The sequence below is a fragment of the Protopterus annectens genome, chromosome 3.part0 (genome assembly GCF_019279795.1).
Source record: "Protopterus annectens isolate FY-2018-M chromosome 3.part0, PAN1.0, whole genome shotgun sequence".
NCBI lineage: Eukaryota > Metazoa > Chordata > Ceratodontiformes > Protopteridae > Protopterus > Protopterus annectens.
Genome location: NC_056731.1, coordinates 588,261,845 through 588,287,830, shown reverse-complemented (window position 1 = coordinate 588,287,830; position 25,986 = coordinate 588,261,845). Strand labels below are relative to the sequence as shown.

The window sequence follows — 25,986 nt, the reverse complement described above, 5'->3', positions numbered from 1 at the left end:
TGGGTGTCTCCCTGACATACTAAGTGATCACTTCCCTACCTACTAGACTAGAAGACACATACACACAATTCCTGTAACATTTAATTTTGCTACATTCGCAATAAAAAACAAATTTCTCCTACCTTATTTAATACTCTTCTACAACAATATGACTGGGCACCCCTAAAAAATCTTCAATTGGACCTTGCAGTACAGTACTTCAACAATGCTTTCCTACAAATACTTAATGATCTAGCCTCAATTAGGAAAATTCGTACCAAATCCAAACAGCTTCCCTGGTTGTCAAAAGACACAATTTTTCTACTAAATCAAAGGGACAGAGCCAGGTATCCCCTTCAGAATAATAGAAGCAAACAAAATCTCATTACCTACCAACAACTTTGAAATAAAACCAAAAAAACTAATTAAAAAAGGCAAAAAAAGCTACTTCCAAACAAATCAGCTAAAATAGCAGAAAATCCCAAAAGATTCTGGCAAACAATCAACCTCCTTCTCAACCCAGGAAAACCCACTACCCCAACCCTAATTCTAACCAGCCCAAATGATTGCACAACCGCACAACCACTCAATTTAACTCCCATTTTATTAACTCAATAACCTCTCTACTAAACAGAACCCCTAATATGCCTCTGTCCATACCTCAAACCTCCAACAGTTATTCTACCTTCCTCTATCTCAAACCTATCCAAACAAGTTATGTTAAAAATTTCCTTTCTAAACTAAAAGTTTGCACATTAGCTGCAGACCAGCTACCTGGTGACTTTCTACAACTAGCTGCTACTTCCATCATTTACCCTATATCTATTCTCATTAACCATTGTATCTCTGAGCCATACGTACCACTCCTCTGGAAACTATTTCATGTCATACCCTTACATAAAGGTCGTCCCTCTACTGATGTATCCAACTACAGACCCATACTCATTTTGTCACCACTTGCCAAAATCTTAGAAAAATGTTTACATAAATAAATCCTAGACCACTTTCTGTCAAATAATCTATTATCTAATACACAACATGTCTTTTGACCTAGGCATAGCACCAGTACAACTCTAATTAGCTTTACTAATACCGTAAATCAACTCAAAAATAAAAACCAACTAGTCTCTGCTACTTTCCTAGATATGTCAAAAGCATTTGACACCATCTCATCAAATACTTCTCAATAAATTGGCTTTCTACCACTGCAGCTCTGAAACCTTCAGCTGGTTTCATACCTACCTGTTAGATAGGAAACAAGCCACTTTATGGGAAAATAAACTCTCTCCCAGCTCCCTATATGTGTAGGAGTCGCAGAAAGATCTATCCTTGGCCCACTTTTATTCACAATTTTTACCAGTGACCTAAACTCCTAAGCAAATCCAGCCTCAATCATACAATATACTGATGATGCTTCCCTAATCTGCTTTGCTCCCTCTATCAAGGAACTCCAAGAAAAAACTCAGGCAGCCCTCCACAGTATTGAAAACTACTTATCAGCCCATCAACTTATACTACACCCCAATTAAAACAAGCTTATGGTCTTCTGCAATACCTCAACCACCACCAATGAACCACCCATCAATATTTCCTCCTCCAATGGCACAAAAATAGAACCCGTTGAACATACAAAACATCTAGGTGTCACAATTGAAAGTGGACTTAAGTTTGACAAATGCCTTGCACTAACAACTAAAAAGATTCATGTCAAACTGGGTTCCCTCTATAGGGGCTAAATCGTATCTTACTGACCATGCAGACTTGCAACAGCCAGAACCCATCTCTTATCTTCCCTGTTTTACTGTTCACAAGTATTTACCAATCTTTGCAAATCTGAAATGAACAGCCTTGAATCTTGCTATAACAAAATAGCCAAATTTGCCACTAATCAGTCTCAAAGATCTGATCATTGCACTGCCCTTCTCCAGCTGAACTGGTAGATCTCCCTGGCCTGCTTACTGCCCATACAGTCTTCTACAAACCTGACAACTGCCCAGCCCTATCTGACCTTGTCCAACCCTACCTAAAATCTCATAGGTCTACTGATAAAGTATGGTTAAAAGTTAACAAAACCCAAAACTGTCACTGCATCTCCTTATACTCACATATCATTGTCAAACACTGGAATTCTCTACCTTGGCATATTCTGCCCATCAGTGATACACACTCATTTAAACAGTCCCTAAAGGAATATTTCACCAAACATAGGCGTTGCTCTTGTTCTCCACTAGGCTAACTAATTCAACCTCTTACTGTCTAACTTCCTTCTCTCCACCACCCACTGTCAATGTTTCTTGGCAATTGAGCGTTCTTAGCTTCAGTTTGTGATATTTTTATCCTGAAAAAAAAAAAATATATATATATATATATATATATATATATATATATATATATATTTGGTCAAATGATTTCAGGCAGCCCACTTCACTGAAACACTGAAAGCTCATTTGATCGAAAGCTTATTTGGTCAAAAATGGAATATAGCACCTTCTCCACTGCAGTGCGACCCTGGAGTGAGAATACAAAGTTTGGGGGTGGGGGGCACAGCCCCCCACATTTTGCAATTAGTTTTTACTGATGTTATATGTTTCAATGTATTTTTAATGGATACACAAGTATATAATAGTGAATACACTGCAATTATATGGGGGGGCTATGCCCCCCACACCCCCCTAACTTTATATGCTCACTCCAGGGTAGCACTGCAGTGGGGCAGGGGCTATATCCCATTTTTGACCAAATGGAATTTGAGCAAATGGGTTTTCAGTGAAATGCATTTTTGGTGAAGTGGGCTGTCTGAAATAATTTTCAACCAAATGTAATTCGACCAAAAGCAGTAGACCCATATATATATATATATATATATATATATATATATATATATATATATATATATATATTTTTTTTTTTTGTCTGCATGCATAGTATAAGCTTATTGCACTACTATTGTTTTATGCTTTTAGATACAATGTCAAGGAACTTGGATTTGAACTCCTATTGTAATTGTCATATATACAAATGTATAATTATGCAATTCTCCTTGTAGCTTTTCTTCTCGGGTTTCCATTGAAAACAGGCTTCTGGCCTAGCCGGACACTACCCGGTTATCAAATGTAAATAAATAAATATACACACAAACACACACACACACATATATACATATATATATATATATATATATACATACACAAACACACACACACACACACACACACACACACTCGCATCTATCTATCGTTCAAAAGACTGAAAACCAGAATATCTTAACATTCAAAATACTGAAAACATTTTTAAGCAGGTGGACAAAAGCTCCACATTACAGAAACACTAAGCAGGTGGTGTCGGAGGCTGGGTAATGTCCACCCACAGAGACAATAACAGTTATTTTGTCACTTGTGCTGGATAGGATGTAGCTCTCACAGAAACAGCTGGGGGTCTCTCATTACTTCTGCACAGCCAGAAGATTGTGTACAGATGGAAGAGGACCGTATAAGGAAAATAATCAGAGTGCTTTTCCAAGACATCAGTCTGCTCACTCTCACTCTACCTGTGCATGTATAGGAAGCATAAGCAGATGCAGATGAAAGCTCATGGAAAACTCAGATTTTCATCTCTTTTGTCTTAGGTCTTAGACTATACCATGGGTGATAACAGCTGTTAACAGGAGAAGTAAATGTGGCCCAGCCAAAAGAATGGACATAGCATATACAAGTACATGGCACATTTAGGTAACACACCTAATAGCTGGCTTTCAAGACAAGTGGATAAATTAGACACTGCTGTATCTAGCTGTCCTGCAACATGCCTTCACATGGTAGAGTGCCTCTAACACTGAGCCACTGTGGTGCTTAAAGGAGTACTGATTCCCACTGTAACAAGTTAACACTATACTGGTCAAGCATTTTGAGTCCCTAAGCTGTCAGTCAGATTTCTTGTGAACCCAGTGTGAAGCACACATGCAGTTGTTCAGGATTAGTATACATTCTGACACACACACACACACACACACACACACACACACACACACACACACACACACACACACACACGCACACGCACACGCACACACGCACACACGCACACACATACACAATGTTAGCTCTTCCTTAGCTATCCAACCAAGACACTTGCACTGTGGTTATGACAGCAGCCATCCACCCTTTGATAAAAGTGATAAGCATCCAGTGCACGCAGAACAGTTTATTAATCTCATCAAACCCTGGCATCTGCAACCTCTATCTGAATACAGGTCATATCATGCAAACTATCTGTGTGAAGGAAAATAATGTGCAGTATATTTTACAGAGACGTATTAAATTACATTGACTTGAGTCAACATGTAGTGGCAGAGGTACGCTCTGTTACTTGCTAACTTTGTACTAAATCACATGTAATACAATTAGCCATTTCCTACACTCTTTTCTATTGTGTAAGTAACGTAAGAGCAAAACACTGTCACTTCTAGCTCTGTCTGTCCCTGTCGTTCATGAATGCATACATACATATTTGTTAATGTAAGAAACGGTGAATTAAAAGTTAAAGCTATTTTTATCCAAAATTATGATCGTTCCTGATGCATAACATTTTTCACAAAGTTTCCTTCAAATAACAAGATTTTTTTAACCAAAAGGTCATATGACTTTTCATTTTTAAGTTCTGTTTTTCATATACTACTTAAGTCCTGTGAATCACATACATCTGTTCAATACAAAGGCAACATCTTCAGGCATACATGATATGTACTCTATAAACTGGTCGATTTTTTTTTGGTGAACTAAACCTTACCCTGAACACTGTGCCAAATGCTCCAGAGCCAAGGATCTTGATCTTTTTGAATTCTGTCTCTTTCAGAATCCGCAGAAGTGCCTGGTTTGGTGCTTCTCCGCTGGGTGTGAGAGGTTCAACTAGCTGCAGACAACAAAATCAAATTGACAGAAAGATAAAGAAAGAAATTATACTGATTGTGAATATTCTGCAAGACATTCATAAGTCACACTATATTAAATATGCACTTACACCCTTTTTGATTGAAGGATTGTCTAAACATAAATGAAACACCTGTTCTCAGATTGCTCACCATGTATTTCTATTAGTAGCACAGTAAGTAACTTTCTTGCATATCTCACATTTTGCAAGCTAAAAACTGTAAAATTTGTTATGGCATCTGCCAAATTAATGCTGTTAAAAACACTTTTGACAGTAACATTTCTGTATATAGACATATGCATGTGTGCATACATATACTTCTACATATAGCTACATTTATGCTTACAGTTCCAGCCATGTTCCAGGAGTTAATATACCCTGTGCTCAAAAGCCGCATCAATCTTGTGCTACAGCCTATATGAAAGACATTGCCACCCATTCCAAAGAAGCAGCTGTTTTCCTGCAAACAAGGAATGAAACAGAACACATTTAATTACCTCTCTTTCCTGGAGTAACCTACGCAAGGTTCGTTTCCTTACGATAATTTGTCTGCGCACACATAAAGCAACTCCTAAAGCTATCACAACAAAACAAAGAAGACCTCCAACAATTCCTGCAGCAACAGATGGCACTCTGGATCTGGAAACAATAACAAGAAACAGTAGATTAATACTTTGTAAGACAAGTACACAGGAGAAAGCATTGGATTCAAGTTGCCAGTGTGCATATTAAAATATAATGCTGTTTCTCATATCTTAATAACAATGGCCAATATATATCCACCTGTAGTGATCTATTTTTCTTTTGTTAACTTGAGTTACACAATTTCTGAGAGTATGGAAGGAGCAGAACTTTAGTGGGTAGGATCATATTAATTCACGTAACACAGTACAACTTATTTTCAAAGTAGCCAATGTATGACAAACTAAGTGAAACAAGACGTGGTGCATACTGAGAAATTGCACATTTTGAGCACATACTAGGTCAACATTCTCACTAGCAGTGCAGCATAGACCTGATTAGAAACCTTAATTCCAGCAGACTATATACGATAAAACTGACAAGAGAAAACCTTTGCAGTAATATCTTGAAGACAGTAATAAAGGAGCCCCATCTTGATTTGTGCAGGGTATGTATAGAACATGCAAATGGCATAGAACTCTTCATTTAAAAAGAGACTAAGCCTAAATACTTCCAAAGACACCTAACCTACTGAAGTAAAAATCTAAATTCAGGTTTAGAACTGGGAACTGCAGTGCCACTCATTAAAGCCAAGTTAAGATGGCAGAGAATAGCCAGTGTTAGTTATAAAGATGCTCACGAACAGCAATTGCAGTGGCTTTTTAAGATGGTGGATAACTGAGCAGTGATGTATTGCGATACCGAGCGATCTTTTTTTCCTTTTTATTGCTATTGTTTGCCTTCCTTTATTATGCTGTTGCTTGCTACCTTCAACATTTCAATATTAAGTTTGCTACATTGATTTGATACATTTCTTGTTAATTTCCAATACATGGCTTAAGATGTGATAGTTTCTTTACCTATTTACTGGTTTATTGAATACCCTCAGTCCCTGATCATATCATATGAATGATGCAGGGAAGGTCTACAGCTGTTTCTTTACCTATTTACTGGTTTACTGAATACCCTCAGTCACTGATCATATCATATGAATGATGCAGGGAAGGTCTACAGCTGTTTCTTTACCTATTTACTGGTTTACTGAATACCCTCAGTCCCTGATCATATCATATGAATGATGCAGGGAAGGTCTACAGCTGTTTCTTTACCTATTTACTGGTTTACTGAATACCCTCAGTCCCTGATCATATCATATGAATGATGCAGGGAAGGTCTACAGCTGTTTCTTTACCTATTTACTGGTTTACTGAATACCCTCAGTCCCTGATCATATCATATGAATGATGCAGGGAAGGTCTACAGCTGTTTCTTTACCTATTTACTGGTTTACTGAATACCCTCAGTCCCTGATCATATCATATGAATGATGCAGGGAAGGTTTACAGCTGTTTCTTTACCTATTTATGGTTTACTGAATACCCTCAGTCACTGATCATATCATATAAATGATGCAGAGAAGGTCTACAGCTGTTTCTTTACCTATTTGCTGATTTACTGAATACCCTCAGTCCCTAATCATATCATATGAATGATACAGGGAAGGTCTACAGCTGTTTTTTTTACCTATTTACTGGTTTACTGAATACCCTCAGTCCCTGATCATATCACATGAATGATGCAGGGAAGGTCTACAGCTGTTTCTTTACCTATTTACTGTTTACTGAATACCCTCAGTCCCTGATCATATCATATGAATGATGCAGGGAAGGTCTACAGCTGTTTCTTTACCTATTTACTGGTTTACTGAATACCCTCAGTCCCTGATCATATCATATGAATGATGCAGGGAAGGTCTACAGCTGTTTCTTTACCTATTTACTGGTTTACTGAATACCCTCAGTCCCTGATCATATCATATGAATGATGCAGGGAAGGTCTACAGCTGTTTCTTTACCTATTTACTGGTTTACTGAATACCCTCAGTCCCTGATCATATCATATGAATGATGCAGGGAAGGTCTACAGCTGTTTCTTTATCTATTTACTGGTTTACTGAATACCCTCAGTCCATGACCATATGATATGAATGATGCAGGGAAGGTCTACAGCTGTTTCTTTACCTATTTACTGGTTTACTGAATACCCTCAGTCCATGACCATTTCATATGAATGATGCAGGGAAGGTCTACAGCTGTTTCTTTACCTATTTACTGGTTTAATGAATACCCTCAGTCCCTGATCATATCATATGAATGATGCAGGGAAGGTCTACAGCTGTTTCTTTACCTATTTATGGTTTACTGAATACCCTCAGTCACTGATCATATCATATGAATGATGCAGGGAAGGTCTACAGCTGTTTCTTTACCTATTTACTGGTTTACTGAATACCCTCAGTCCCTGATCATATCATATGAATGATGCAGGGAAGGTCTACAGATGTTTCTTTACCTATTTATGGTTTACTGAATACCCTCAGTCACTGATCATATCATATGAATGATGCAGGGAAGGTCTACAGATGTTTCTTTACCTATTTACTGGTTTACTGAATACCCTCAGTCCATGACCATATCATATGAATGATGCAGGAAAGGTCTACAGCTGTTTCTTTACCTATTTACTGGTTTACTGAATACCCTCAGTCCATGACCATATCATATGAATGATGCATGGAAGGTCTACAGATGTTTCTTTACCTATTTACTGGTTTACTGAATACCCTCAGTCCATGACCATATCATATGAATGATGCAGGGAAGGTCTACAGCTGTTTCTTTACCTATTTACTGGTTTACTGAATACCCTCAGTCCCTGATCATATCATATGAATGATGCAGGGAAGGTCTACAGCTGTTTCTTTACCTATTTACTGGTTTACTGAATACCCTCAGTCCATGACCATATCATATGAATGATGCAGGGAAGGTCTACAGCTGTTTCTTTACCTCATTTAGAGCAAAAGAAGGAAATCACACCAAAGAGGTTGAAGATCACAGTTGCTATTTTTATATAAATTCAGTAGTTAGGGTGAGTTAAAAAGGGTTGTTTTTTATGATTTTCAACACATCTGATGAAGTCCCCATGTTGGCGAAAATGTGGTGATTCATTAAGCATTTATGTTAAAAGTACATTTTATTGGACATTAAACTTTGTTTCCTGGTTCCTGGCTTTGATAGTTGTCCTTCCTAAGTGCCTACACTTGCGGATTACTGGTTATTTATTTCGGCACTTCTACTTTTTGAATATTAATTTTATATAAGATGATAACATTTCTAAGCCTGTAAAACTGAATATAGTTAACAGTGACCACTCTTCAAATTGTACAGTAATTCATATATTTGCATCAGAAAAATGCACACAAAGCTACTAAAAACATTACTTAAATCAATGTACTTACTGATTTAACTATGTAGCTGTACACGAATTTCTAATCTTGAAAACTGTTCTAATATGCATAAAGTAAACTTTCAAGAATATGGAAAATGCTGAAAAATAAAGTTTCAGACCTGGAAGCAAGGAGCCATATAAATAACCTTACAGTGTGTGTTTTTTGTGTGTGTTAGCCATAATTTTCAGAATTGCTGGCTGATATTTTGGATTCTGCTAAATTCAGGGACCATATTATGATGGAAATAGCACGCCATGCAGCTGACATTCATTTTCACTCACAAGCTCCTTACCAGAATTATGTATTCATATTATTCCCACAGTTAAATCGGAAGGGAATTTCAATTGGCAAAGGTGGAAGAATGCAATCATTTTTTTTCTCTGCTATAAATTCACTGAATTTGCAAGGCTTCTACAAAGCTCAGCAGCGCTTTGTAAGTGTTTCAATCACATCCTGAGCCATTCAGGCTAGGATAAGAAAACCTCTTGATTTACTACACTTGTACTTGCTTTATACATTGATTGCTACTGTTTTTGAGCATTTGTTTAAATAAATATTTAATTTTGTGACAAAATCATCACGTCTATTTTTTTGGCTTTCTATTTCTGCTTGCCTCCAAATTGCTTGCAGAATGATGATTTAGCCAGGGATTTTATTGTTTGTTGTCTAATCTGTGCTTGAGAATTACTTTTGTCCATTTCTACATTAAGAAATTCCATCATCATCCATTTTGTGGCAGGAGGTGTTTTTTATCATCTCTCTGAGTTGGGAAGCATTACAGGGAGCTCAAAGTATGATTGTTAATGGGCTAGAGGGCATAGGAGTCAGTTTTGAAGCTTTCTTTCTCTGCTATGAGTCAGTTGAGTTTGCGAGGAGTTGCCCACAGTGGTTAGCAGTGCCCTGGATAGTAGCAAGCTTCTAGACAGCAAAATTCTCCCATAAAGCTAGGATTGGGTCCAAAACTTGTTAAATGGCATTGCATGAAAATAAGCTTACAGCAGCTAACTTGCTCATTGAATAGCATTACCATATATAACATCTTGTTCTTAACCCCAGAAACTACCCTAGGAGATCCCTGTTAAAACCCAATCTTTAATGCTAAACAGCCCACCTTACTACAGGACCAAACAACATGGATATGTAATTTCCTAATGTCTATGTGGCCAACTTGGTAGATATGGGCATCTTAAAGCAATGCAGCAACTGTTTCATGCTTTCAGACAACCAGTTAATCAATAATGAAAATAACACTGTGAGAGCTGTGAATGCACAACTTCACTGGGGGTAAACATCTCGCATACAAATGAGCTTGTCAGGAATACCCACACTACATCTCTCTCACGTACTTCTCACCACACACACACACACACACACACACACACACACACACACACACACACACACACACACACACACACACACACACACACACACACACACACTTTGCCTTATGCTGAAGTGCTTAACAGAAATCTTTGCAAATCTCAAAGACCTCCAAAGCCACCTAATGGTAACACTGTTCTTCAGCAATCACTAATACACACACCAAAAGCAACACCAACATCTCACATGAGCATACACCCAATGCCACCCCCCCTCCCAGAGCTAAGCCCATAAAGCAAGCATATACTTTACCTAATACTCTTGCAACTGAAGCCTTCATTGTGTTGCACACAGATACATCCAATCACCAAGCTAGACAAGGAAAATCACTGCACCACAAGTGCTAATATAATTTTATCATAGTCCATTTGGATGTAAATGACCTGAGACATATCTTGCGGGGATCCCCTTTTGAGTACGAACGCTACTGAGCTTGCATCATTGGATCCTTGTATATAGCCTGCACTAACTCTATCAATATTTCTGGGACCTCAAACAAAAATAGTATTGCCCAAATCAGCTTTTGTTGGGTCACGTCATATGCTTTCTACAAGTCTAATTATGCCAAGTTAGACTTTTTCCTCATTTCTAGCTTCTTCCCACTGTCTATCTCACTGCAAACACTGGGTTGGTTGTACTGCATCCTGACTTGAATCTTAAACTGCTCATCCCCCATCTTACCATCTACTTTTTGCATATTCATTTATCAATCACCTTCTCCAGCATTTTCATGCAGTGTGACAGGCATTTGATATCGCTGTACTGCAAAGAGCTGGTGATGGACTACACTAGCAAACTTGTGGAGGGGACAGCTCTGTAAAGCTGCTGTATGCAGACAATGTGGCATTACATTACTTCAAAATAGGTAAATACTAATCCCCAAATCTGTTAATACCCAATATATAAAGACAGCTAAAAAAGTAAGGGGGGGGCAAGATTAAATTTATACTGCTGCCTTTCACAACCTGAGTTTTGCTGAACTATTCTACAACTATACCAAATTACTTTTCTGTTTTATTTCTAACAAGTTGGTGGCAGAGACTTGTTTGATACTTGTACTCTGATTAAAGATATTAGATTTGTCACTATGTAACCATGAAAATTTGGAGTTAGAATTGTTTCCAAGCCGAAACACTGACATTGTTACCGACTATAACTTAATTCCCAATTTATTTAGTGCATATGTACATATACAACCATCAAAGTGGGTTTGAATATTTATGAAGTTTGGGCTATTCGGTTAAACTAACACTGATATTAACTCATTACAACCAAATGATCCTCCAGGTGCATCTGCAGTTACCTTCTACTGGCACCTGTAGGTGTCAAATATTACTTGTTCATATTTGCGTCAATAATTCCAAAACCATGCTATGTACAAGATTTTAAAATATTTCATCTTAAAGCTTACACAGTGGCAAACTCAACTAGATTAATATTTGACCTCTGTCTAGTACAGGTAAATAGATATTAACTGTTGTTTTTATGATATTAATTTATATAGATATATTTTTCACATTTTTCTAAATATCTCAACAACCAAGTAATACATGCAGAACTCCTTAACCTCATATGAATGCTCTCAGCTAGATGAATAAAATGCTGCTGACAGTATGTGTGTAACTTGGATGCTGAGATATTGGAAGTTGTTTACAAAACATTACAAACATAATAGTTACTTTGTTTACTGTGACTTATAAAATTCAGTTTAAGACCTAGAACCTAAGGAATACTTCCACTATAAAACATACTTTGTACTGAAGAATTTGCCATTTATACTTATTTCATAACCACTAAGAGATATGAACATTTATTTGAAATGTGAGGAGATAATTTGATACTGTCAAAAGGCTTCTTGGAAGAGGTAACAGAAGAATTTGATAAAGAGCTTACATGACACCATCTTCCTATGGATTTTGACTGTATTACACATACTGGAATAAATGAAAAATTAAATGTAAATCCATATGTAAATTGGTGGTAAAACACAAGTCAGGATGGGGTGTTATCTGGTTAATAAGATAAAATGTACCACAATTTGACTCGGTCTAAAAACAAAAACAGTTACTTTTGATGCTCCGGTTTATACAAGCAACCTGTTGGCTTAGGTGTTTAATGACCAAACTGCATGAACAAATTTATAAATAAAATATTATGCATGTGCATTATAAAATCAGAAGAATATTGAATAATTTATCATTCTCAGACTTTGACAGTGCTGATATACTAATCTTTTCTGTCCAACCTATAATACACATGAGCAAAAATGACTCTACCCTTAGACCAAGAGTATAAAATTGTGGGCTTATAATCAATCATCTTGCCATATTTGTAGATAATGTTATTAGAAATACTTGCAACTGGTGCCTTTTTTCTACTTGATTTGTACAGAAAAAATAAGTGTTTGTTGTAGACTGTAGTATCCAGACAGAAACATAAAGGTACAATATTAGTGGCATTTCCCTACTGCATTCCATCCTATTAGTTTCAAACTTTCAGTGGTAGCAGATAAGCCGGCAATCACCATACAATACAAGTCCGTGTTAGTCTACAGTCCATCGTTATTTTTAAAGACCTGCAGATGAATAAGTGAATGATGAGAAGTGACATGGAGCCAGGATGCTTGTGAAATGTTTGCCTGATCCTAAAAGCTACCAAAGAAGGATCTGCTATGAAATGTCTCAGTCCTCTGGCCTTCTAACAAAAGACGAAATACTACTTTTGCAGTGCAGATTTGATTTACTTGGAATACCTTAACAACTCTCATTAGATGTCATCACTTACAAAGCAACCTTAAAAACGTCAGCAAAAGACTTTTGCAACCAGAACAAACAGTTGCAGGACTACTTGAACTTACTGAGGTAATTCTGTATTTGCACCAGCAGTGCAACGCTATGATGCCTTTCACACAATTAGACCAGCTATTACACCAATAGGTACTAAAGATGGAGGTGACTCGATTTACATAAAAAATAAATATACCTCAAGTCTGGCCAAACAGGGAATGCACTTGAGTTGCTCCATTTTCAAATCACTATAGGCAAAATCCCATATCACTTCCTTGCAAGCTATAGAGCTCCCTCTATGACCCAGGAATCCCATAACATATATTTAAACTTATTGGAAACACTCACTATTCAACCCAAAACCATATTTATGGGTGATTTTAATTACCTCACTAGTAACTGGGAGTCATATGCAAAAACTGAAAATACAGGTACAGAGATTCCCAGATTTTGCAACACAAACTCCATGGACCAGACTGTCAATACACAAACCAGGGGTGCAAACATACTGGATCTTGTCCTATTCTAATATGGGAGAGTGCTGCACAACCTCTAGTGTAACGTCTTTTCTGACAAGATCAGACCACAAAATGGTCTTCTTTGAAGTAAAAATAAAGCCTGAATCCCAGCTAACCCTGGAATATTCAGGAATCACTCTAAGGGTAACTTCCTATTATAAAGTGATAACCTGGCAAAATTTCAAGCCACCATAAACCTGAGAACACTGCTGCTTGGAACTGCCCAGAAAAACCCTATACAAGCATGTTATTATCTGCAGAGACAGATGTACCCACCCAGAAATAGAACAAACTCAAAAAAACATGCCACCCTGGTGGAATCACATCAATAGGCTAAACTCATGGCAAAAATTAGGAGGTGCAGCACACAGCAGGATAAAAACACTCTTATCAAACAAAACAACTCAAAGGACAAATAAAGTTTACAAAAGCCAAATTTCAGATAAATTTAGCCTCACAGGCTAAGGACAACCACAAGGCACTATATTTCCACAACCTCAAAAGCAATACATAATTGTGTGCAGACCTCATTGTTAATGGAGCCACCTATACTTAGCCAGAAGATATGGCAAACCTACTGGCCAACAAATTCAGCTCCAACTTTGTACCTCTCTTCCCCCTCAACCTTCCCTCAGGAAATGCCATCAAATATAACTATTCCTGCTATCACTAGGGAACTTATGACCAAGAACACTGCATTAATAGGCTCAGACAATATCATGCCTTCTAAACATTATGAAACATGACCTATCAACCCCTCTGCTATTTAAATGTAGCCTCTAAAAGTACAGTTTTGTACCTACCATAAATGTAGATGTTTGAATGTATACACTGCTGCAGTCATTACACTTTGGTTATCTGCCGTCAGGCGGTCCCCGCAGTCAGCCTGAGTTCCAAAGTCTTGGTCCAGCATCATTTGCGGTCACTTCTTCCCTGACGTCAATGTGACAGGGGTATAAAAGAGGCAGCCAATGCCATTTTCTTCAGTTTTTCTTGCCCCAGATATCAGGTGCTCCCAAATAGGAAGGCAATACATATTCCTAAATAAACATACATAATAATTAAAAACAATAGCTTCAGCTATAAGCAAATACACCACATAGGTAGTAAAGGAAGAGAGGTGTAGATAAGACCCAGCTAAGAAAGAGGGATGGAGGGAGGGTAACCTGGACTGTAGCAGTGTATACACTTGAACATCTACATTTATGGTAGGTACAAAACTGTACTATGTTCATCATGTTACACTACTGCAGTCATTACACTTGGGTTGAATCCCAAAGCTGAGGCTGGGTGGCTGGTTCTATCCAGGGTTAGGAGTGGCTATGAGGCCCTGCAGAACTGCAGTGGCAAAGCCAGCACTGGTTTTTGAGTATAGAGGTAAGTGGTAATGTTTGGTGAAGGTGTGCACAGAACACCAAGTTGCAGCCTCCAAAATATCCTTGGTTGGTACCCCTCTAAGAAAGGCTGCTGAGGTGGCTGTAGCCCTGGTGGAATGAGGCCTAATGATACCAGACACAGTTTTTCCATGATGTGTGTAACGGATACAGTGTCCTATTCATTTTGAAATGGTCTGTTTTGAAATAGCCTTTCCCTGTGATCCTGCAGCATAGGATACAAACAGTTGGTCAGATTTTCTGAAAGCTTTTGTTTTATCCAAGTAGAAACATAACTGCCTGTGAATGTCCAAAGAATGTAGAAGCCTCTCCCCTTTATTCTGGGGGTTTGGATAAAAGGTGGGCAAATGAATGGTTTGGTTAAGAGCCACACTGGATACCACCTTTGGCATAAAGGTAGGGTTAGTTCTTAAGGAAACTCTGTCTTGATGAAAAATTATGAAAGGTTCCACTGCCATTAGTGCCTGTAACTCTGAGACTCTCCGTGCTGAAGTTATTGCTAGCAGCAGAGCAGTTTTCCATGACAAAAATTTTAACTCTGCTGAAAAAGCTGGTTCAAAAGGTGGCAGAGTATGTTTTTCCAAAACAAAATTGAGGTCCCAAGTTGGTATTGGTGCTCTCCGGGGTGGTCTTATGTTCTTAGCCCCTCTGAGTATTGTCTCAGTAAAGGATGTGAAAAAATAGGAGGATCCATGTTGTAATGAGCTGAAATAGCTGAAGCGTGGATCTTAATAGATGAAAAGGAAAGGCCTTTGTGCAACATCTCAGTTAAGTATTGTAATATCTGAGGAATATTTGGGACAAGAGGGTTTAGGCCTTGAGCCTGATTCCAGGTGCAGAATCTTTTCCGTTTTTCTGAGTAAGTTTTCCTGGTGCTGGGTCTCCTGGCCTCCAAAATGACATCCATAACAGCTTTAGACAGGAATGCTGACTGTTTGTTTAAGTTATCTGCCATGCAGCCAGATTTAAGGTTTTGAGCTGGCTGTGCAGGATCTGATTGTTTTGCTGAGTCAGAAGATGAGGAATTTGAGGTAAAATCCATGGTGGGCCTTGAGCCATGTTCCTTAACATTGGATACCAGTGCTGTCATGGCCAGTCCAGAGCAATGAGGATCATTTGTGGCCTCTCTAGTCTGGCTTTCAGGAGTACTTTTGCCAGAAGAGGCAGTGGTGGGAAGGCATAATCTTTTGGTGTTTCCCAACTGATTAATAGGGCGTCCACTTTCCACGCTAGTGTGTGGTATGCCCTTGTGCAAAATGTCTGTAGTTGGTAGTTTAGGGGGGAGGCAAAAAGATCTATGTCTGGGCTCCCCCATTTTTGAATTACCATTGTAAATACTTGTGGATGTAGTTTCCACTCGTGAGGATCCATGATATTTCTGCTTAGATCGTCTGCCAGTGTATTTTTCTTTCTTGGCAGGAATTGCGCTTGCAGGTGAACTTGGTAGGTCAGTGCTGTATTCCACAAAGTCATTGCTTGCCTGCATATGGGGTAGGAATGTGTGCCCCCTTGTTTGTTTATGTGCCACATCACTGTGGTGTTATCCGTCTTTAGTAACAATTGTCCTGGATGTAGAAGGTCCTTGAAAGCAGTCAGGACATTTTGTACAGCTAGCATCTCTCTTTGATTGATGTGGAGATGCATTTGGTCTGTGGTCCACTTGCCCTGAATACATTGCCCTGCCATATGTGCTCCCCAGGCGTAATCCAATGCATCCATTGTTATTGTCTGCCTGGCTGTGGGTAAGGTGAAAGGCTGTCCCTTGTTGTGGTGACATGCCTGTGCCCACCATAGAAACTCCTGTTGAAGGCAGGGAATGAGTGGTATTATTGCTTCCAAACTGTGGCTGTGCTGAGTCCATACACTTTTCAGATACCATTGTAACTTCCTCATATGCAGTCTGGTATATGAAATTAGTAGTATGCAAGATGCCATGAACCCCAAGGCCTGCAGAATTTTTCTTGCAGGGAGTTGGGTTTTTGTTGCCATCAATTGAAAGTATTCAGTCAGTTGTCCTTGTTTGTCTGACGTGAGATAAGCCATCTGGGCCGTTGTAGTTAAGCTGGCACCCAAGAATATTATCTCTTGTGAGGGCACTAGTTTTGACTTCTTTTCGTTTACTGTGTACCCTAGGCAACTTAGTAGGTTTTTTACAAATGCCAGATGTTTTAGAAGAATGTCCTTGCTTTCTGGTTGAATAAGGCAGTCATCCAAGTATGGGTATATTTGAATTCGTCTTTGTCTGCAAAAAGCAATTACAGGTGCCAGGCATTTTGTGAAGACCCTGGGTGCAGTAGATAAGCCAAAGGGCAGTGCAGAGAATTGGTAATGCATTGAACCTGCTAAGAATCTGAGGTATCTTCTGCAATTTTGTCTGATAGGGACATGCAGGTATGCCTCCTTGAGGTCAAACGTTACTAGCCAAGCCTTCTTGCACAGCATAGGAAGAAGTTGCTGTAGTGTCAACATTTTGAATTTGGGAACTTCCAGGTAAGTATTTAGAGTAGAAAGGTCCAGTATGGGTCTCCAGGCTTTGTCCTTTGGGGGACCAGAAAGAGTCTTGAGTAAAATCCTTGTCCTGGCTCCTGTGTTGGTACCTCTTGAATAGCTCTCATGTCCATGAGTGCTGTGACTTGTTTTTGAGCCTCTGCCCATTGATTTGGTGGCAGGTTTGGCATTCCTTTTTGCCTTGGTAAAGTGTGAAAGTGGAACCTGTAACCTTGAGATACAATATTTAGAACCCATTTGTCTTGGGTGATGACGTGCCAATTGTTTGCAAAAAGTGCTAGTTTTCATCCCAAGGGAGCTGCCAAGAGAGAGATGCTTGGCAGCTGGAGGGGGAAGTCATTGGGACTGTTTTCTATAGGATTACGGCCTGTCTTCCCCTCCTTTCTGGGTTGAGGTACCCCATTGGTGAGGCTTGTAAGAGCCTTGTGGCTGACCTCTGCCCCTTGGGCGTCTGTATCTGCCCCTCTGAGGTCTGTCTGAAGTTGGAAAGGACCAATTTATTGTTGGACAATTTCTGCTAAAACGAGGGGGCTGCACCTGTAAGAAATCCTTGACCGTCTGCATAGATTTTGCCTTATCCTCCATTTTCTTTAGTACCTCTTCTGCTTTGACTCCAAACAAAACATCCTGCTGTAAAGATGCATCCAATAACTTTGCTTTAACATGATCAGGTAAACTTTGTTCTTTTAACCAAGCATGCCTACGGATGGCAGACCCTGTAACTGCTGCCCTACAAGAGGCTTCTAATGAATCAAATCTACATTGCAAAGTATGTTTTCCCACTTGTTCTGCTGCATGCAATAAATCCTGCATTTCCTTATAGCCAGGAAGCTCTGAATGTGGAAGCATTTTTTGCTTTAACTGAGACATCAAATATTGCTGATATTTCAGCATGTGAAACTGACAATTTAAGGCCCTCACTGCTAGAGTAGTTGATGTGTATACTTTCTTTCCCCATCTGTCTAATGCTCTAGAATCCCTTTCAGAGGTAACTGGATTTTTAGCAGTAGAGGCCTTAACCCCTTTGGGACCCTGGGAAATGGTTTCTAGGTCAGCAACAGGGCTTTTGTAAAGAAATGTGTGAAAGTCAGGGACTCTGTAGTATCTGTCTGGTTTGACTGGGGCTGGAGGTAAAGAATCAGGATTCAAACTAGATTCTGAATAAACATCATCCACAATGTCTAATACTGGTGGAATAGCAAGGGGTCTGTGCTGAGGCAATAAGAGGAACTCTCTGAGCCTTTTCTTGGATTCGGAGTAATCCTGGCCCTCCCAGTGAAAATGTTCCTTCATGGTATGCAAGGTTTCCCCAAAAGAGTAGTCCTCTGGGGGAGAGGCTGAAGGGATTGATTCTTCAGCATCAGAATCCTCATATGGGGGAAAAGAGTATTCCTGTTCTTCTGAGGAAATGGAAACCTGGTCAGATGAAACATAGTCTTCCTCCTGTCTAGGCCTTTTATCAGGAGAGGGATGGGAACCCCTGATCAGAGTAATTAAGTCTTTGGCCATTTTGAGCATCTGTTTCTTAGGCATGAGGGCCTGTACAGGAGAATGCTGTACTTGTTTCTTTACTTTTAAAGGAGTTTTAGACTTAGCATAAGATTTTATAGTTAGTGTAGTCGGTCTGAAGACACCTTCTGCAGCTGAGGGCTGTTCAACTGCACCGGATTCCTCTTCAGGAATGGTGTCAGTAGGGCCTAAAGGTAGAGTATCCAGAGGCTCAGCCATCTCAGCTTGGTAGTCGGACGCAGCCTGTGGTTCTAAATTGGCGGTTGTCAGGGGCTGCGAAGGCACCTCGCTGAAAACCGGAGAACCGACGACTGGCCTAGCAGAGGCCTCATCATCAGGTTTGGGTCTCGGATGCCTGTCCTTATCTTTGGCTTCTTAAGTATCCCAGTCGTCGGTTGCTCCGATGGCATGGTGTAATTGAATTTTCTACCAAAGTAATGTCAGGCAAAATCAAACCGACGTTTAATAGTGCGCTTATTAAACCTAGCACAAAACCGACAACCAGTGACGTCGTGATCTGGGCCTAGGCATGGAATACAATAAGAATGAAAATCCTTATGAGGTATTTGCTTCCCACAAGAAATACAATTATTAACTTTTACCGACATCGGTCTGAGGCAAGAAAAAGTTTCCCCAACGGGGTACTTAGCCTTATAGAAGACTTTGGTTCCGACTGGCACTTGCAAACTGCTTCTGCTTTGGGCACCGCGTGGCAAGAAAGACTGAAGAAAATGGCGTCGGCTGCCTCTTTTATACCCCTGTCACACTGACGTCAGGGAAGAAGCAACCGCAACTGACGCTGGACCAAGACTTTGGAACTCAGGCCGACTGCGGGACCGCCTGACGGCAGATAACCCAAGCGTAATGACTGCAGCAGTGTAACACGATGAACACCAGGCTTCATGCCTCATGAATGGAGAACAGCCAAATACAGACCCAGAAGTCTCACTAGTCTCATGTGCAAAGCCATTGAAAGAATTATCATGGAAGTGATCAGTAATGACATAGGAAACTGGGACCAACCCAATTTGTTTTCGTCAAGGGCAGGTCATGCTTATTCAACTTGGTTGACTTCTTTGAGAAGGTCACTAAAACAATGATGAGGGCAAAATGGTTCACACTACCTACCTTGACCTGTCCAAGACATTTGACACAATACCCCACTTGAGCATTGTTGACAAACTCAAGAAGTTAGGTATAAACCATCATGTCAACAACCAACAAGCAAACACCAAAAAAATATATGACGAAGAAACAACACAGCCAGCAAATCCAAAAAGGTTTATTAAAAGGTATTTCTCTCTCCTCTAGCACCTTGGACAATGAGCCTTTGATGGAGTGTCATCCAGTGGATAGCCAGCTGGCTCACAGACAGGACCCAGTAAGTTAGAATTGGAGAGTCCACCTCTACAAAGAGGCCAATCACAACCACAGTCCCTCAGTGATCAGTTCTGGACTGCTCTTTTTCAGTATTTACTTCTGTGAGGTCAAGGCCAATGTCAGTGGCCACTAGATGACTAAATTTGCAGATGAATGTAAATTAGAAGCTCTCATAGTATCCCTCATTTACACAAATATTCTCCAGGAAAGGCTGACACAGACAAATAACTGGTGTGCAAGTCGCAGACTAAAACTAAATGGTAAGAAATTCATAACAGTATTCTTTGGGAAGTCATCCACCCCTGGTAACTATCATACTAACACAGCCCTAAGAGCTGACCAAGTAGTCAGGGACTGGATGATAACAGTAGTGAGGAAATCATTCTATGCAGTGCAACTTACAAATAAAGGTATGGCATCTAGGTCCAAGGAAGTCATTGTTCCACTGTATTTGGTATTCATCAGACCTGTCAATGAGTACAATGCCCAGTTTGGTAAGTATCTAACTAGACATATCCAACAATTGGAATGTCCACAGAGGTTCCTCACTAAAAGAATACAGGGCATAAGTTACATGTCCTAAGCAGACAGCCTCAAAGCCCTATCACTGTATAATGCCTCCTACCGGCTGTCGAGGGGAGATCATTTTGCTCATTTTTTTTTTTACTGTTTTACTGGCAGATATAAGTTTTACTGCCCTGCCCAGTAACCTTCTTGAGTTCTTATTAGCAATGGAACAATATGGCATTTATTCTATACAAAATTAAATACAAGATTAAAATACACACGTGCACATCTATCTCTCTCTCTCTCTTTATATATATATATATATATATATATATATATATATATATATATATATATATATATATATATATATATATACACACACACACACACACACACACACACACACACACACACAGATACATATATAATTTATAAATTATCAGGGGGTTTTGGAGGTGCACAAGGCTTCATTCTTGAAATCTATTAGACTGAAAGGTTGACAAATGAGCTTAATATGCAAGGATTCACATAATTTTAATTTTTATTATTCTGGACAATGAACTTCTCTTCACATTACACCATGCTTGAAGGAGACAGAAGTATTATGTTGGTACATTAAATTAATTCTGTAATTACATTTATATACTGCTGCATTTGATTTTAAAGAATAATGTTAGCCTTCCAAAGTGTAAAAATAATAAAAAAAAAAGAATCCATCCAGTATTTGGTTAAATGAAAGGAACCGCAGTGCCACACATTTGTCAATTGTTTTATGATCATCTAGAAACATGTTAGTTGCATTTACTGCTCTAATTTTTCTTTTATAAAGTATCATTTAAACTATCCACAATGAGATTTTAATGACACATATATCCTTTTCATTGCATTTCAAATTAGTTGTTTATTAATATTACAATATATTTCTTAAAATGTTCTATGAAATATGACTGTATACATTTTAAGAAATAATTTCACATAATAATGGAACTGAGAATATTAGAAATTGCTACTACTAGGAAAGAAATAAAAAAGCAATTCAGTTTTATGTGCTGGTAACACACATCGTTTTAAAAGGAAACAGAATGGGGTTAAATCTCAGCCAGATAGACTTTCTTGGAATGTCACCAAAGAGGTAGTTTTTAGTACAGTAGAATACCTGATCTGTTCGTGAAGCCTTTTAGGCAAAACCATTTCATTTTTCTTTGATGTCATATGGATAAAGAATAAATCTTTATATACTGAATATTTGCTATTTTTTTTTTTTTTTAAGGTTAATAAGGAAACTACAGTTGCTCATAATTACGTCAGTTTTCTGGTCATCCAGAAACAGTATTATATTTACTGTTCTGTCTTTTTTTTTTTTTTTTTTTTTATTCAGAAAGTGTTATTTGAATTTTACACAATGAGATTTTCATAATACATATATCACCTTCAACAAGTTTTAAGTTATTAGTATTTTTATTAATATTATAATATCCTTTTTTTAGATTTTCTATTGCGTATGACAGAAAGTATATACATTTTAAAATGCTGCTTTACATAGGAAAGCATTAAACACAATATTAGAAACCACCACTTGTAGGAAAATAATGAAAAAACCCACAATTTTGTTTTTGCGTGTTGACAGAATACAATTTCAAAAGGAAACATTGTAATCTCTTTTTGAATAACTAGAGAGACCATTTTAACTCATTATATCTGAGCGACGGATGCATCTAAGCATTAAATATTGCTTGTTCTTATTAGGATTAATAATTTTAAAACCATGTAACATACAAAGTATTGAAATATTTCATCTTAAAGATTACCCAATAGCAGCATGACTGCAGTGATATTTGACCTCTGTCTAGTGTAGGTAGAAAGGTAGTAATTGTCGCTCATATAATAGTTATAAATAGTCATAAATGTTATGTTTTTTCTAAATAACCTGACAACCAAGTTGCACAGACAGAAAGAACTGCTTAGGCTCGTATGAAAGCTCTCTGCTGGATGAAACGGATACTGACGTGTGTAGCTTAATTGGTTGCTGAAATATTGTAAGTTGTTTACAAAATATTACAAACTAGATAATTACTGTGTTTTTTATGATATATAAAAATCCTTTTTCTAACCTAGAACCTAAAGAATACTACCACTCCAAACAGTTTATATTGAAGAGTTTGACATTTATACTTCTTCAGTAACTCCTGTGGTTCCAGAGATATGAATATTTGTTTGAAATTTAAGGACATAATTTGATTCTATGAAAAAGTTTATGATCTGCCCATTGGAGGTTACAGTGCAAATTTCCACAGCTCCATTCGAGGGAACAGTAATGTAGAATGCATGAAAAATTAGTTCAAGAAAGGGAATATAATAATTTTTTTACAGAAGTTAATTATGCAAGTGAAAGCTTGGGAGGATGGCCTAATGGTTAAGGTGTTTGCCTTACAAACACAAGGTACAGGGTTCGAGTCTCATAAGGGATAATTCACTACGCTTAAAATGGCTTGCAAGGGCAGTTAGCCTAGTACTAATCTATGAACTTAAAAGTGAAAGTAGTGTCACATATGATGTTCTTTTGAGAAATAAGTCAAAATATGTGCCTCCTATAAAACTGGGTCAATCTTGTTATTTACTTGTAAAATGGGTGCTAAAACTAAAAGAATTTTAGCAAATAATGCCAAATGTTCAACGAGTGCAGAAGATGATCCAGCTGTTTATATGCATCATACAGATCTGATTGTGTGCATCCTCCTGCAACATACAGCTTTAAGTCAAATTATTGTGCTGATTTTATGCTTACTGTCACCCTGTAGTTTTCCTGTTGTTAGAAAAAGTCAAAAGCTTCATGAAACATTCATCATTACACTTATTCAGAAAACAAAAGATTGAAATCCTCAATACAAGAAACTGTATGAAAAGTGAATTAATTTCTCATACTGTATAATTTTTATTTGCTGTTTCTATTAAACAAAATGTTGAGAGTTTTTCAGCAGAAAAGGATATGGAGCGTTTCTCCCTGGGCCTTCACTGAAAATTGGCTTTGTTCCAAGTCGGACTTTCCCAGTTAACAAATGTTAAATAAATAAATATCAGGCTACCTTAAATGCCATTAGTTGGATTAGAGTGAATGAATTCATAAGTTTGGAGTATATATCAAATGACTGTTATGTAAGAATTTATAACTGCTTGTGATTGATTGCTTTTCCTAACAGCTGTACAGCATTTCCAGGAGTATACTAGGCTGATAACCACTAGGGCCTTTATAGGCATAGCTCTATAACCCAAATGTGACCCACAAATTTGATTTATATAGGTGGTGATTTACTAACTGCCTCTGTCCATCAGAGATATAGGCGCCACAACAGGGGTGAATTTCCAATTATCCATCCAATGGTCCAAGTTGCAGTTAAAAAGGGATAAGTAGGAACTCTTCTTCACATGAACGGGAGCCTGTTTCAGAGAATGGGAATTCTCTGAGAAACATGTGCGTCTCTCCAGCATGTCCTATTTATGTTGCAAGCAAAATTTATATCTCAGTCTAGTAGTTCTGATAATGCTTGTTTTGTGAATGTGCAGAATGTTCATCAAAACACAGTCCAGGGATTTCCTGTATACTAGGCAAAGATCACCCTCTCAGAAGTCTGTATGATACTGAGAAAAGAGACAGGGCTTTGAGGCAATCAGTAATGGACATTGTGTTTACTCTCTGTGTTCTTTTTGTAAGGAAGCTTTGTGAACATTCCAGTTGTTGCATGTGTCTGGTCAGGTACATACCAAAGGGGGCATTCTACTCTATGATGGGTCTGATGAGAGCCCAGTACAGTGGTATGATGACTTCTCTGGACCTAGATGCCATCCCCTTGCTTATAAGTTGAACAACATAAGATTTTCTTACTATCCTGGACACTTTCTGGTTGAAGGCTAGGTTACTGTCTACATGACTACACAGATTCCTGACTAGTGAAGCAACTTTTGGGGGTGTTTTATAGATGATGTTATTACCCAGGATGGCAGACTTCTAAACAGGTACTATAATGCATTTCTTGGTATTGAGTTTTAAGCTTTGGCACCAAGTGTTTGTCTGTATTAGACCTTCCTGAAGGGTGCTCTTATCTTAGGTGTTTTCAATGACTGCTCCCAGTTTGCACTCATCTGCAAAGTTGGTCAGCCAAAGGCCTTTGACATGGGCACTGACATCAAAAAAGTAACTGTCAAAGAGGAGTGGGTGACTCCACTGGTGACTGGCCTCTTTATGGAGGTCGCCTCACCAATTCTAATCTCCTGAGTCCTATTAGTGAGCCAGCTAGCTATCCAGTGTGTTATAAAGGGTTTATACCCAGTTCCAGTGTTTTTGACAGGACTATTCTTTACACTGACTTTTCTTCTTAGATATGAAAGTTGAAAATAGCTTATAGATGGTCAAATATATGTTACTGTCTGCAAAAAGAGATAAAATAATTATTTCAGTAAATGATGAACTCTAAGATGGTTTACAAAATCAATGATTAAAGCATGAAACATCACTTGCAATTATGAGCTAAGCACAATGATACACAACAGTTTTATCTCTGACTGATATACCACAGGCAGAAAACAATATTCTGTAGTCCATCTACTTCTAAAGGGCAGAGGGCTTGGTGGTGCAGTGGTTAGTTCTGCTGCCCTACAGTGCTTGGCCCTTGAGTTTGGCTTTTGTCTGGGGTGTCTTCTGTGTAAAGTATGCATATCCTGCTAGTACACAGACTTTTTCCAATTACTTCACATTCCCTCACATCCCAGGGATATCCCCTAGTTGAATCAGTAATCTCCTGAGTGCGTACATGCACATCCTGTGGGGGGTGCCACTCACTCAGGATAGGGTGTCTTATATCCACGCAGTGCCAGGATAGTCTCTGACTCTCCAGGGACACTGTACTAAATTAAACAAGCAATGACCCTGTACTGAAGTAAACGGGAAACCAGAGATGTGAATACATGTGTAATTACTCTAGGGAGATCACTTTATCACATTACACCTCAGTGATTAGACCAATTATAAAATACAATAATCTCTTTTGTAGCTTTAAACTTTCTCAAATAACTGAAAAAGGTACAGTGTTTCCTTGCCAAAATATCAAGCAGCTATAAAACTGCTA

At 38.5% G+C, this 25,986-nt stretch overlaps 1 protein-coding gene across 1 annotated transcript in view; it reads right to left on the bottom strand.

Moving 5' to 3' along the window:
• The window catches only part of EGFR (epidermal growth factor receptor), a 1,653,396-nt gene that overhangs the window by 328,381 nt on the left and 1,299,029 nt on the right, over positions 1-25,986 (bottom strand). The window contains exons 17-18 of the mRNA XM_044064990.1: positions 5,403-5,544; positions 4,765-4,887 (exon numbers count right to left, since the gene is read on the bottom strand). Coding sequence (XP_043920925.1) covers positions 4,765-4,887; positions 5,403-5,544 — 265 coding nt within the window. The remainder of the gene's footprint in view (positions 1-4,764; positions 4,888-5,402; positions 5,545-25,986) is intronic.